The sequence below is a fragment of the Pan paniscus genome, chromosome 2, assembly GCF_029289425.2.
Source record: "Pan paniscus chromosome 2, NHGRI_mPanPan1-v2.0_pri, whole genome shotgun sequence".
In the NCBI taxonomy this organism is placed as follows: domain Eukaryota; kingdom Metazoa; phylum Chordata; class Mammalia; order Primates; family Hominidae; genus Pan; species Pan paniscus.
This window is the reverse complement of record NC_085926.1, coordinates 41,478,015-41,493,797: the sequence shown is the minus strand read 5'-3', so window position 1 is coordinate 41,493,797 and position 15,783 is coordinate 41,478,015. Positions and strand designations below refer to the sequence as shown.

Below are 15,783 nucleotides of genomic sequence, written 5' to 3'. Positions count from 1 at the left end.
GGGTGTGAACACCCTGGAAGAAAACCCAGAGACCTCAGGAGACTGTGCTTTGGCAGTGCTCTTATGCACCAATACTCCTCATGAAACAAAGGTTGTGGGAAAAGGCAAGCATTGATAAATCTTAGTTGAAAAATAAGATTCAGGCTCCAAATGGGAAGAGCTTTTTAGAATGACTTAACCAATTAACTTATGTTTTCCCCTTATGTGTGTGTATATATATGTATATACACACATACACATACATATAGTTTGATATGGTTTTTCTCATATATTGCCATATGTATATCTGTCTCCAAGGATTTAATCTAAAAATTATAATAAACCTTACTGTGTCAATTAACTTTTCTCATATATAGGCAATATATGATAAAAACCATATCAGATTCTCAAAGAGCACTTGCATTGAGTGTAAGGTGTAGTTCTAAGTGATAAAGTATGCAACATACTGTAATTAGCATGTTTTCTTTCTTAGTAGTATATAAAATAATTATGGTCCTTATGATCAGTGGCATCTTAGAGTCAATGAAGTATGGTAGGTAATATCAGTAAGGACCTCAGTTCAGTGTCTGTTGCCTCAGTTCATGGCTGTTGACATGCCACAAACTACAGAAATACTGTTAAGTGTAGTTACTGATGTTATCAGCATGTAAATGCATTATGTAGTTTAGTTTTTTTTTTTTTTGCTTAAACATTTTCTCTTTTAAATGAAACATTTAGAGAATTATAAAAAAAAGTAAGACCTTTTGTTTATATTTGAAAAATATCCATTATTAACATTTTAAGACTGGCTGCTGTCTCATCCCTGTGCAATGACCTTTCAATAATGGATATTAATTCCAGCTTTGGTTTTACCAGCAGCACTGTCAGAATAATGGATTTACATGACACACTGCAACAGTAAAAAACTGTGGCACCGCCAAAGAAGCATTTAAAGAAGTTATATTTGTCTCCACTGGTTTATGGAGTGTCAGAAATCAAACTACTCATTTCTTATTAGGTTTTTTATTAAACTGTTTGAGTTGGTATTTACTCGAGGACCAGAAAATCACTATAAGGATTGTTTGGGCTCTAAGAATAAAGAAAGTGTACTTTCGGCCGAGCAAGGTGGCTCACGCCTGTAATCCCAGCACTTTGGGAGGCCGAGGCAGGTGGATCATGAGTCAGGAGATCGAGACCATCTTGGCTAACATGGTGAAACCCTGTCTCTACTAAAAATACAAAAAATTAGCCAGGCGTGGTGGCGGGCACCTGTAATCCCAGCTACTCAGGAGGCTGAGGCAAGAGAATGGCGTGAACCCAGGAGGCGGAGCTTGCAGTGAGCCAAGATCGCGCCACTGCAGTCCGGCCTGGACGAAAGAGCAAGACTCCATCTCAAAAAAAAAAAAAAGAAAGTGTACTTTCTAGCTCTCTTCTATTTCTTTACTTTTAAGAATAACATTCAAAATAATTTTGTATAGCAGGGGCTGACGAACTTTTCCTGCAGAACACCAGATAGTATATATATTTAAGACCTGTGGGCCATATTGCTTTTGTTGCTGCTACTTAATTCTGCCAACATAGCATGGTGATGAGCCGTAGAGAATCTGTGAAAGAATGGCCGTAACTGGTGTTGATAAAATTTTATTTACAGAATTAGGTGGGTAGCCCACAGGCCATGGCTTGCCAACCTCTGTCCAATAACTAATTCAAACACTTCCCAAGCTACTCTCAAATCTTCACACGTCAACATATTTATAAAATTTAGTTATTAAATTGTGATTTAACTGAAGTAACAGGGAAATTACCTGTGAGTAAATAATTTGAGATTGAGGCTGCTGCTCCCACAGTAGTATGGAGATGTATGAAGGAAAAAGGGAAAATCTAAGGATTTAGTCTAAAAATAATAAATAAATTTTACTATGTCAAATAACTTCTCCTACATAATAAACCATCCAAAGCTAAGCGACTTAAAATAACACGTATTTGCTCACTGTTGTGTGCTTTGGCAGCATGGTCTGGGCTCCATGGTGTGTTGTGTGCTTTGGCAGCATGGTCTGGGCTCCACAGTGTCAGATGGGCTTGCTCACATACTGGGAGCCTCAGTATGGGGGTGGGGGGTGGACCTCTCTCTCTACATGATCTCTTATACTCAAGGAGGCTAGCTCAGGTTTTTAAACATGGTGGCAGTATTTGAAGACGGCCTGAGTGGAAGCTGCAAGGCCTCTTGCTGCCTAGGCTTGGAAATCTCATGTTAATTTCATCACATTTTATTGGTTGAGAGAATCACTAAGCCATATTGGTTCAAGGGGTGGAGAAAGAGAGTCTAGCTCTTAATGACAGTAATTTGTGGCCATCTTTAATCTACCACAGTTACCTAGAAGTTTGGAATCGGAACTCTACATGACATTCTGATTGGTGCATCTAGTTCAGGGATTGGCAAATTTTATTCTGTAAAAGTCTCGACAAGAAATATTTTAAGCTTTATGGGCCATACAGTCTCTGGTACAACTATTTAAATCCACTCTTGTAGCACAAAAACAGCTGTAGACAATATATAAATGAATGTGTGACTGTGTTCCAGTAAAACTTTATCCCAGATCTAGAGTTTGCCACCCCAGATCTAGTTCATTAAGTCATTGAACAGATATTTGTAGGTATTGTTCCATGTGCAAAGAATACAGCAATGAATAAAACTGACCAAAATCCCTGCCTTCATGGAGCTTACATTTTGGTGGAAAAAATAAACAACAAACAAAATTAAGATGATAAGTTTGTTAGATGATGCTAGATGTTAGTTAGTAAATACTGAGAATAAATAAAATGAAGAAAGGGGATATGACGTATCTGGATGGGAGTAGAGGTTGAAGTCCTTCACTGGGTAGCCTCATGGGGAAGGTGATTGTTAAATAAAAGCTTGAGACAGTGAAGCAGCAAGCCATGCAGATACCCAGGGGAAGAGAGCAGCAAGTGCAAAAGCTCAGAGTGGGCGCACACCTGGCATATCAGTGGAATAGCCTGTAGAATGTGTGGTTGCAGTAGATTAAATGCTGGGAAGAGCAGTAAGAAAAATCAGCAGAGCTTGTTGATGCGGTCGGAGTACACAGGTGCATTTTTGTCAAAACCTATTTGAAAGCATTAAAATCATTTGGGAACTTGTGACTGTCTACCTGTCTGTCTTGGTTGGCTAACTTGTATAGATTAGACCAGTGGTTTGGGAAGCAGATTCAGAGGAGTGCCTAGAAGCTTCCCAGGTGAAGCTATAATCATAATCTAGGTTAGAAAACCATTGTAGTAGACTCAGCTCCCATTAGACTGGAATCTCTTGTATTCTATCATCTTGAGAGATTACTGTGAGAATCTATCTGGGGTTAGAAAATCCTTTTTCCTACAAGGCAGCATACTCCACCTTTGAAAAATTCTAATTGTTACAAAGTGTTTCTTTCTACTGAACTGAAATTTCTTCTCTGTAATTTCTACTCTATTTGACTCTGGTTTTCCTCTTTGAAACTACTTAAACAATATTTGTTATTTTGGTTTACCTATAGGAGGAATAAAACACCTTACAGTATTATATGCAAGTAAAGTTTAAATTATAGTAATACCACACTTGGTCTTTTGTAATATCTTACATTTAAGATGCTAGAAATATATTTTTTTGCAGCTAACTGTTGATGAGAAAGATGTTTATTTCTTTTTTTTTCTTTTCTTTTTCTTCTTCTCTCCTCTCCTCTCCCCTCCCCTCCCCTCCCCTCTTTTTGAGACGGAGTCTTGCTCTGTCACCCAGGCTGGAGTACAGTGGAGCGATCTCGGCTCACTGCAAGCTCTGCCTCCCAGGTTCACGCCATTCTCCTGCCTCAGCTTCCTGGGTAGCTGGGACTACTGGCGCCCACCACCATACCTGGCTAATTTTTTGTATTTTTAGTAGAGATAGGGTTTCACCATGTTAGCCAGGATAGTCTCGATCTCCTGACTTGTGATCTGCCTGCCTCGGCCTCCTAAAGTGCTGGGATTACAGGCCTGAGCCACCGCGCCTGGCCCAAAACATATTTATTTCTTTACTACTGTGTATCATAACTATCCCGTTACAGTATCTGCCAAAACACTGGGCATTCCTTGATATTAACATTCATTTTGGGCCGGGCGCGGTGGCTCATGAGATCGGAGGTCAAGAGATCGAGATCATCTTGGCCAACGTGGTGAAACCCCGTCTCTACTAAAAATACAAAAATTATCTGGGCTTGGTGGCGTGCACCCGTAGTCCCAGCTCCTCGGGAGGCTGAGGCAGGCGAATCACTTGAACGCAGGAGGTGGAGGTTGCAGTGAGCCTAGATCATGCCACTGCACTCCAGCCTGGCAACAGAGCGAGACTCCGTCTCCAAAAATATAAATAAATAAAAATTCATTTTACTTCATTATTGAGGAGAATGTATTCAGTTATTCTAGTTGTTTTTCAAGTTGGTCAGCTGTTGTTGAATTACAAACCACCATAACTCAGTGAAATGAAGCAAAAATTATCTGTTATATTGACTCTTGTCTGTAGGTTGGCAGAGAACTCAGCTGTAGGCTGGGCTGTGACATTACATTAACAAATTGCCAGCGTTGGGTCAGTTTAGGTGGGGGTAGCTCCAATGGACCAATAAAGTTGGGTTCTAGTACAGTTCTGTTTGGTTCTAGATGAAGTCCTACTAATCCTTAAATGCACTCAATGTCCATAGTCAATACCACCAAAATAATCATTTTAGTCTTTCATGACATAAGGGCCCAGTGCAACTCCCTGACTGCCTTGACTTAATTTCCTTGATGGTCCCGGACATTTCTTCTCAGTTTTCTGAACCCTACCTTTTTGAATGTGTTCTAATAGCAGTTTCTGTGTCCTCCTTCCTTAGAGTTGTGGTGATTTTAAGGGTTCATAGTTTTAAGTTTTTTAAGGTAATTCTAGAAAAAACATATTTCATTAGAAAATATTTTACACTTCTGTGTTTAGTGAAATTTCATTTGTTTAACGTATAGTTTCTTATTGAGATATACTTCACATATCGTAAAATCCATCATTTTGAAAGTACATAATTCAGTGTATTTTTTAGTATATTCACGAGGCTGTGCAACTATTTTCACTATGTAATTCCAGAATATTTTCATCTCTGCAAAAAATCCCATGTACCCCCTTAGCAGGCATTCTTCATTCACTCCTTTCCCAGTTGCTGGCAACCACTAATCTCTATGGATTTGCCTATTCAGGATATTTTATATAGATGGAATCATACAATACCTGGCCTTTGTGTCTGGCTTCTTTCACTTCACATTTACGTATAAATTTTAATGTTAATAGAAAAGGCAAAAATAATCTAATTTAAAATATCAATACCTGGCTGGGCGTGGTGGCTCATGCCTATAGTCCCAGCACTTTGGGAGGCTGAGGCAGGTGGATTGCTTGAGGCCAGGAGTTCGAGACCAGCCTGACCAATATAGCAAAACCCTGCCTCTACTAAAAATATGGGGGGAAAAGAAAAAGCTGGGTGGGGTGGTGCACACCTGTAGTCCCAGCTACATGGGAGACTGAGGCACAAGAATTGCTTGGACCTGGGAGGCAGAGGTTGCAGTGAGCCGAGATTGTGCCACTGCACTCCAGCCTGGGTGACAGAATGAGACCCTGCCTCAACAACAAATCAATGCTCAAGAAGCTCTTATATGTTCAGATAATGGGCTTATTTTCATCAGGTGTTTAAACTTGCCTTATTTCTTACTACCTTGATATTGCTAAAACTTTGCATTAACAAATCGCCCCTATGTGCTTCAAAGAGTATTTAAACATGTCTACATGAAGGTTTGACTGAAGCAAATTCTAATGATATTGAAGAGTAAGTTTAATTTAGGAGTTTTGCTCCAACTTTTAGAAATTTTTCTCTTTTTAATGAATCATGGAAATGTGTGAATATAAGGAAGAATGCTCCCCCCAAAAAATTGAACTTTAATTACACAAAATGGGCACTGCTTGAATTTGATATGAAGTTACTCATTAAGGTAATGCTACCAAACTTTAAGAATAGTATAAAGTGTATGCCAAGTTGGCTCTTCTTTCTCTCAAGATGCGCTTTGGGAACTCTTCTCTGCTAAGCTAATACTTAAAGATAAAGTTGAGTTAAAGCTTGGCAACAACAAGGAATCTTTTTTTTTAACTTTTATTTTAGGTTTGGAGGTACACGTGAAGGTTTGCTACATAGGCAGACATGTGTCACGGGAGTTCGTTGTACATGTTATTTCATCACCCAGGTATTAAGCCCAGTACTTAATAGTTATGTAAGGATATGCCTTCTTTCTTGGACAACAACACGCTGCAGTTTTATTTTTCAATGCTGTGGGTAAGAACAAGACAAAACTGGGTAACTGGAAAATCCTTTATTGAACTCGATATATACATGACAGTGTTATCTCTGAATGGAATCATGAGATCCTTAGTGGAATCATGTAATAGGCAAGGTTTTCTTTTGGCTTATAGTGCTACAAAGCATATCTTTCATCTCTGGTCTTGATGTTCATATTAATGCTAACCAACAATTTACTGTGCTTAATGAATCAGTGGAAAAGCCAGTACTTTTCATTTACTTGGTTTCCTGATTGTAAAGTGGCCACAATAATACTTGACTCATCTAGGTACTCGGCAGGTAAATAAATTTTTTGAGGCTTTTGAGATCCCCTTCCGAAAAGATGCTATAGTTCCCAAAACATTGTCTTACAAGTAGGCTATAAAATGAATTCCTTATATATAAATGTCTGTTTCTATACATTTCTATTGATAAATTCAAGTATATAATTAGATTTAGGTTCTAACAGAAAAACCATAAAATATATTGACTTGAGAAGGCAGGAATTGGGAGAATATTTCAGTGTAGGAGTAAAAAGTGATTTCCAGCTTGAATTGTCTGTCACTTTGTGCTTCTTCAGGGTGAGTCTGCCTAGAGGTGATGGCCAGTCTCCTGCCTTATCTGGTTATTTCTGTGTCCTGCTCGATGAGGGAGTATACTATTTGAATTTTTCTTCCATAAAACAAAAAATGTAGAGATTTGAAATTCCATTGGCTACATGGAATCTCATACATACTCAAATAATCTGTTTTCTTAGTCCCAGTTCTGTAGTGGATAATTGTCCTATATGTGGTTAACCACATAGCTGTGTCAAACATTTATAATTCTCGAGGGTCAAACTTTTTATCTTTTCTGATGGTCCTCCAGGGTCAAATTTTATCTTTTCATCTTCTTTAAGGAAATATTATAAAACTATTCTGTTCTAACTATATCAGAAAACTATAGTATTATAAAATGTGTTCTTTAAAAGCTATTAGAAATCCTAAAATGTGTGCTAAAAGAAAAGTGTGATTATCCAGGTTGGAAGAGTATAACAAATCTGCAGTAAATAAACTCAGCTTTTGAAAATTTTTTTATACTCATGAAAAGGTATTATTGTGAGGATACAATGAAATAGTAGATAGGAAGGTGCTATTAAGTAGCCAAAGCTGTTCGTACCTGTGTTTAGTATTAAAGAATTAGGTGGACAACATTACATTGTGGTGATACCAAAAGTCTGGAGCCAGACTTCCACACTTCGAAAATCCTGGCTCTGGCATATGCCACTGGCGTTAGCCCTATACTGGTGACTTAATGTGTCTGTCCCTCAGTTTTCTCCCATGTGATAGGGTAATAATAGTATACCCACTCACCATTGTCTTACAGTTGTGACAAAATCTAAACAAGTTGATATGGGTAAAGCATTTGGACCAGTGTCCCACACATAGTAAGCATCACAGAAATATTAGTTACTATATTAGTGACATTTTTCACATTCTCAGAATTTCTACCCTTGTTTCCCCCAGTAATGCTTTGTACTTGGGCAGCTCTGTGCATTTGCTTCTTAATCTCAAGCTGCTGAACCCTCTTGAGGTGTGAAGGAGAAACGAGCTGTAGAGCATGTCGTGTGTGTGGCACTACGTGCAAAGCTGTGCACATGTTACCCTCTTCTGTCCTTACAGGAGGGCTGTGAAGTTGGTTTCCTTGTCGATAAAAATAGAGCTTAAGTCTTCTTTACAAAGTTCGTAAGAGTTAAATGAGATAATGTATGTAAAGCACTTTATGTAATGGACTCTAACAAATAATAGCTATTATTTTCACTACTATTCTGGTAGCTTCCTTGGTAAACAATAACTCCTTGGTAGATGAAGTGAAGATTTGATTTTTAGACTTTCTCAAATGTTCCTGGTTAAAGTAATAGAAAAAAAAAGTGTCACTTTTATTTTACTCTCATATACTCACCTGTGTAAAACAACAGAAACACAATTCCATCTTCAAGGAAATTTTTAAAAAACACTGCAACACTCCAAGCCAAAGCCTTCGAAGGATACTGGCCAAATATTGTGAATTCTCTAGAAATATGGGCAGTATAGGCTTCTGTAGATTCCAAACAAAGTATATATCTCCCCTCCACCCCCCAAACAAGTGCTGCAGTCCTGGAAGACATATCTAAAAAGTCTTTGGTGACAGTACTGAGATACAGGGCAGCCAGGCAGTGATGTCCCTATGGTGATAACTCTTCAGAATTGCAAGGGCATTAGGGAAGCCAGGGGAAGTTGAGTGCTGCAGGAGAGACCATGCTGATAGACCATTTCTGTCATCTCTGGTCTTGCCTTTAAGCTCAAGAAAGCGATCTCAGGAAGCACATTAGGCAGAACTAGACAGGACCTTATGGCTGAATTGCCTTAGCTGTGGCCACATGGGTCTCTTGAGTGTTTAAGTAACAGGCACAAATGGAGGCCCCATCTCATTCTATGCATACCTCTGGCTCTGTCCCTCTCCACACTTCGTCAGCAGGTACCTGTTCTTTTTCAAAGATGAGTAACAATCAGGAAGGAACCTGTACATAAAAACTGGAGGGAAGAAACTTATACAAAAGGCAGAGAAAGGACAAATAATACAAGAGAAAAAGAAGAAGAATCATACATAGTCTGTAAGAGATGCAAACACACTCACTCTAGAAAAAAAGAGTTCAATGAGAGGTTCAGGAGCACAAAGGAAGTGTGAGACAGAGAAGGAGATAAGGAGCAAACTGGGGAGCTTAGGAAGACATGGAAGTAGGGAATGTTAATCTCACTGGACATTATAGATCACCAAGATGAGAGCCACACTAGAAGCTGCAAAAGACCAAATAAGCACAACTGAAAGCATCCTCAGGGAGGTGGCAGATAGGCTTTAGGTAGTCACACAAAATGACAGGAAATGAAACAGTGATTTAAACTGTGCATAGAGACAATGACGGAGATGTCATTGACAAAGGAGCTACATCATAAGCATGATTAGTATTTTTACAGAAGAAGTGAAAGGGAACCAGCCAGGTGAAAGAGTTAAAAATAGAAAAGCAATGTTCCATAAATAAATGTGCAGATAAAAAGGGCACATTGTATGCTAGGAAATACAGATACAAAATGACATATTCCAGTGAGAGTATTAGCCATCAAGGACAGGGAAAGGAGTATTTGATGCTCCTGCAGAAAAAGTTAGTCATGTGCAAGGCACAGTAAGGGAGCGATGATGGGATCTGGAGTGAAAGCTGCCTGGAGAGGGCTGTTTTACAGGAACTATGCCCTTTGGGAGGGAGACCAGGCCTCACTCTTGTCCCGACCTTTGATTTCCTGCCTGTGGCTCCCTGTGGCTGCACTAGAAGACGAGAGTCCATTGATGCCATTCATACAGGTCAGCTGTTGGATGGGGAGCCAATCAGGAAGAGAAACAGAAAGCATTCAGCATGTGCATCAAAATATTTTTTTTCTTGCTATTCAATTAAGAAATTAAAACTTGTTTTAGACTCTTTAGGAACGGGTAATGCTAAAGATTAATAGTCATAGTGTTCCTTGCTGTCCTGCTTCCCTTTCTCACCACGCATGAGGATTTTAGCCTTACTGAGGTGCTATGTGAGAAATATGAGAGAGTTAATGCCTCTCACATATCTTTCATCTGCTTAGTTACAAAGATTCCCCCAGTTGGGTAGTCGTATGGACTGGATCACAGCAGATAATAGAAAAAGATATTTTAGGAACTGAAATATTTATTTGGACCCTGTTATAGCTTCCAGAATGCTCTCAAGTCTCATCTTTCACCTAGTTTGGTTAACCGTCTTTATCTCAGACTTAGCCCCTCTTCCTTTGTGTTGTTTGTTTGTTTGTTTTTTGTTTGTTCTTTTTGGAGACAGAGTCTTGCTCTATCGCCAGACTGGAGTGCAGTGACGCGATCTTGGCTCACTGCAACCTCCACCTCCTGGGTTCAAGCGATTCCCCTGCCTCAGCTTCCCGAGTAGCTTGGACTACAGGCACGTGTCACCACACCCGGCTAATTTTTTTGTATTTTATAGAGACGGGATTTCACCATGTTGGCCAGGATGGTCTCGATCTCCTGACCTTCTGATCTGCCCACCTCGGACTCCCAAAGTGCTGGGATTACAGGCATGAACCACTCCACCCGGCTGCCCCTCTTCCTTTCTTAAGTGTGTTCCTGCCTCTGGCTGACTTCAGGCCAAAGGACTCTGTACTTGGTGACAGTTTTAAATACAGCTCTAATCCTGAGTACTGTGGAATTGAGGAAAGACTGGAGGAAAACAAGGACAGCCAGTTTTAGGGATTGTGGTGCTGACTGGTTTCCTCTTTACTTTCTTTTGAACTCCTAGTTGGCCATTGACTTGTTTCCAGGGTCACTACTGGGCATCTCTTTGAAAGTCCATTCAAAGGAGTAAGAGGTGGGAGAAAGAAGGTGGAGGAGTACGAAAGGGGAGACTAGTTTAGTAAATGACCTCACTCATTTCTGTACTTTCACTACCATACAGCCACTGCTTTAATTTTAAAAATAGCTATAGTGAGATATACATCACATACCACACAGTTCACCCATTTAGAGTGTATAATTCAGTGGTTTTTAGTGTATTCATGACACAATAAATTTTAGAACATTTTTGTCACCTCAGAAAGAAGCTCTGCTCATAGCAGTCACTCACCAATCCCCCTAAATCACCTCTGCCTAGACAACCACTAAGCTACTTTGTCGTTATAGATTTGCATATTCTGGACATATCATAGAAAAAGAATCATGCAGCCTCGGGTTTTTTGGCTAGCTTCTTTCAGTTTGCGTAACATTTTCAAGGTTCATCCAAATTATAACATGTATTGGTACTTCATTTCATTTGATTGCATAATTTTTTTTTATTATATGGATATACTACATTTTGTTTATCCATTCATTAGTTGATAGAATGTAGGTTGTTTCCACTTCTGGCTGTTGTGAATAATGCTGTATAAACATTCATGGACAAGTTTTTGTGTTGATATGTTTTCATTTGTCTTAGGTATATACCTAGGAGTGGAATTGCTAGATCATATGGTAATTTTATGATTAATTTTTTTGAAGAACTGCCAGACTGTTTTCTGAAGTGGATGTATCATTTTACATTGCCACCAGCAATGTGTATGGACTCCAGTTTCTCCATACCTTCTCCTAAACTTACTATCTGTCTTTTCAATTGTGGCCATTCTAGTGGTGTGAAGTAATGTCTCATGTGGTTTTTAAAAAAATCCATAAAAATGTATTATACAAGTATTTATTTTTTATTGTAATAAAATATAAAATAAAATTTACCATTTTAGCCATTTTTAATGTTACAATTCTGTGACATTAAGTGCATTCACATTGTTGTGTAACCATTATGACCATTCATCTCTAGATTCTAGAAGAAATGCACTCTGCTCACAATCTCAGTCCCAGAATGCCCTGTATATGTGTTGTCCCACTTCTGATCTTATTAGTAGTGACGTGCTTCATGTCTTCCTTCTCTCCATGTATCTTTATTGAGAACCTATTATGTGTAAGACATTATGTGCTGGATTCTTTTAGGGCCACCAAAATGAATAAAACTTGGTCTGGGGCTGGGCACAGTGGCTCATGCCTGTAATCCTAGCACTTTGGGAGGCTGAGGCAGGCGGATCACCTGAGGTCAGGAGTTCGTGACCAGCCTGGCCAACATGATGAAACTCCATCTCTACTAAAAATGCAAAAATTAGTCAGGCGTGGTGGTGAATGCCTGTAGTCTCAGCTACTCAAGAGGCTGAGGCAGAATCGCTTGAACCTGGGAGGTGGAGGTTGCAGTGAGCAGAGATCGTGCCACTGTACTCCAGCCTGGGCGATAGAGCAAGACTCTGTCTCAAAAAAACAAAAACAAAACAAACAAAAATACCTTGATCTGTTGACTGTTTTTTCACCAGTTCTTACCCAGTTCCTCTTGTGATAATGGCATACTCTCGGCATACAGCTGGCCAAGTTCCCTGGGGCAGATCCTTTTGCTTTGGAACACAATGAAAATCACTGGCAGAGACTGAGACCATAATTTGGATTTAACAGACCAATTTTGTGGTCTAAAAACTTTCAAGCAGTTGTTTCATTTTCAGTTCTGTCATATCATCTGACTTTAGTTTTGAAATATGGAGAATAGGATGTTAATAAAGAGAACTTTCCATTTTTCTTTCTTTAATATTTCATTGAGATAGAATGGCCTGTGTATTATTACTCCTCATCCCAAAAGCTTTCTCCCTAGTGTTTGGCTAGGTTTCTTAATGTCTAAAATATTCTCAAGTATCAAAGCCATATTTTCAATTATCAGAAAAGGTGCTTTTTTAATGTAAAAGAAGAAGACATTTGGCCAGGCATGTGGTGGCTCACGCCTGAAATCCCAGCACTTTGAGAGGCTGAGGCTGGTGGATAACCTGAGGCCAGGAGTTTGAGACCAGCCTGGCCAACATGGTGAAACCCCGTCTCTACTAAAAATACAAAAATTAGCTGAGTGTGATGTCATGCACCTGTAATCCCAACTGCATGAGATTACAGGTTGGGAGGCTGAGGCAGGAGAATTACTTGAACCCAGAAGGCAGGGGCTGCAGTGAGCTGAGACTGTGCCACTGCACTGCTGCCTGGGTGACAGAGTAAGACTCGGTCTCAAAAAAAAAAAAAAAGAAAAAAAAGAAAAAACATTTAACCAGTATATTAGATTTAAAACATGTTTAAAATAGCAAGGAGGGACGTATAACACTACATGTAAATTTATGATAGTATCAGAGAATAGCATACAATGAATTGTGCCTCCTATAAAAACCACAAAGAGCTACGGAAAGATCCTTTTTTGAAGCTATCTTCCAAAAAAGTTATTAGTCTAGGAAAATTTGGCAAGTTAGCATGTGAATGAAAGAAAGTAACATGGCATGGCAATTGAAATAGCTGCATTTGAATCTAGAGTCTACAACTTATTTGGTGAGATCTTTTGGGTCTTAATCTCCCCAGGGATATTGATTCCTATTTTATGTGTTTGTGTTGAAGCTTAAATGATAATTACATGTAAATCTGTCATGTATAATAACTGAATTAGTGTATTTAAAAGTAAATACTAAAAAATAGCTGAGTGATCTTCACATGGGACCGTGTAAGCAGATCTTGAGAATGATTGAAGAGAAATCCAAGATAAGTGATTAGATTTCAAGACTGTATCACCTGTTTTACATGAGTTCAACTTAACCAACCCAAATAGATTCTTATGCAGAGTACTGAAAAATCCACAAATAGGATCTTAGAGTCATTGTTACAAAGAAACAGTGCCTAAGAGTTTAGGGTGGGAAATATCTCATTTTCAAAAAGAGGAATTGAAGAATTTGAGAACTATACATATCTGTCTAGACAAAATGATGATGTTGTGTTTTTGAAAATTGAAAAAAAAAATAAGGTCTAATCAGTGAAGGCCTGAGACCATATATGATATATTAATGAAGATGAGACCTGGGAGATGGAAATCATGACCTCCCAGATCATACTATCAGAAGGACCGGGAACCTATTGACAGAGGACTCTTAGGTTGAGTAATGCTAGCTGGTAGGAAAAAGAAACTAAAATTTTAGTGTGTCAGCACTAAAAGTTGGTTTTTCAGTAGTGTAACAGTAGAATGTGTGGCACTCCTGGTCAGTGGGTGTTTTTCTTTCATGTGGTATCTGGCTTCTTCCATTTCATGGCTCCCTTGTTCCCTAGGGTCTTAGAATCATCTGCATCAGGCAGAAGAATAAAATAGTGGAAAAGGCACAGCTCCTTAATAATCCTAGCTAGAAGAAATATTTGCAAATCACATATCTGATAAGGAATTAATATCCTGAATATATAAAGAACTTCTACAACTCAACAAGAGAAAAACAAATAACCCAGTTCAGAAGTGGATGAAGATCTTGAATAGACATTTCTCCAAAGACAGTATACAAATGGCTGCTAAGCATTGAAAAAATAATCAATATCTTTAGTGAGTAGGGAAATACAAATCAAAACCACAATGAGATACCACTTCACCTAGTGTATAGTATAACTATTATTGAAACAATGGAAAAATAGCATGTTGGTGAGGATGTGGAGAAAGTGGAATCCTTGCGCATTGCTGGTAGAAATGTAAAATGGTTCAGCCGCTGTGGAAAATTGTATAGTGGTTCCTCAGAACGTTAAATAAGGACTTACATATGATTGAGCAATTCTCTTATAATATTCCCCGAATAATTAAAAACAGGGACTCAAACACATACACAAATCTGCACAAATATGCATTGCAGCATTATTCATAATAGCCAAAGATGGAAACAACTCATGTCTCCATCACCAGATGAAAAGATAAGCCAAATGTAGTATATGCATACAGTGAAATAATATTTAGCCATAAAAAGGAATTAAAGTGAGATAGAAAATACATTATCAATGAGCCTTGAAAACATTACATTAACTGAAAGAAGCCAGACACAGAAGAACAAATATTGTTATGATTCTACTTGTGTGAGGTACCTAGAAAAATCAAATTTATAGAGACTGAAAGTAGAACAGGGGTTACCAGGGGCTGGGGGGAGGGAGAATGGGGAGGTACAGCTTAATGGGTACAGAGATTTCTTTGTGAGATGATGAAAATGTTCTGGAGATAGTGGTGATGGTTACACAACACTGTGAATGTACTTCATGCCACTGAATTATATACTTAAAAAATAGTTAAAATGGTACATTTTTATGGTATGTGTATTTTACCACAGTTAAAAATGAACCCCAGCTGAAAATGACACACGTGTCTTTTGTTCACATTCTGCTGGTGAGAGGTAGCCTTGCAGAGACTTTGGGTAATGTAGTGCTTGATTGAGCAACATTTCCCAGTAATTATTCCACAGTTTGGAAAGAAGTGCATGAATATTTTGTGGACAGCCAGCTATTTTGGCTACAAAGACCAAATTTAAGTTGATACATATGCAACTTACAAAATAGTAATTCAATTTAGAGGCAACTCCTTGAAACTGTAGGGTCAGAAGACCCTGAAAAGTTCCTCTCAAACTTGAGTCAGGTAAAAGATATATTAAAGTTCCCATTTTACCAATGCAAAATGAATAAAATGTACACAGTGTTTCTTTTATTCGTGTGCGCGCTGTGTCTTATGTTTAAGGCTTTCATTAATTGACCTTGATTCTCCTGCCCCTGTTTTTCCTACATGTTCATGTATGTTTCAAATTCAAATTCCCTACCACACTGTGTTTCAGGAGAGGACAACTGTGTGGTGTCCCAACTGAGGAACATCAAATGTCTCTTCTGTATGAGGAAGAAGGTTGAGTTTAATTATTAGTGGAAGATTTAAAAATAAATATTGCAAATGAAATTAGCGACTGATTATCATTCGGCATCCACAGTAGTGAGGCAAGTAGGAACCCCTCCTGGGGAGTGGTGGAAG

At 38.7% G+C, this 15,783-nt stretch overlaps 1 protein-coding gene across 9 annotated transcripts in view; it reads left to right on the top strand.

Moving 5' to 3' along the window:
• ULK4 (unc-51 like kinase 4) overlaps window positions 1–15,783 on the top strand; it is a 721,105-nt gene that overhangs the window by 428,488 nt on the left and 276,834 nt on the right. The window contains exon 33 of one of the 9 annotated variants that reach the window (XM_055109712.2): window positions 6,168–6,365. The exons of the other annotated variants lie outside the window; for them this stretch is intronic. Within the exon in view, the coding sequence (XP_054965687.1) occupies window positions 6,168–6,256 (89 nt within the window). The 3' untranslated portion in view covers window positions 6,257–6,365. Of the gene's footprint in view, window positions 1–6,167; window positions 6,366–15,783 lie in introns of those variants that run through there. 9 annotated transcript variants of the gene reach the window in all.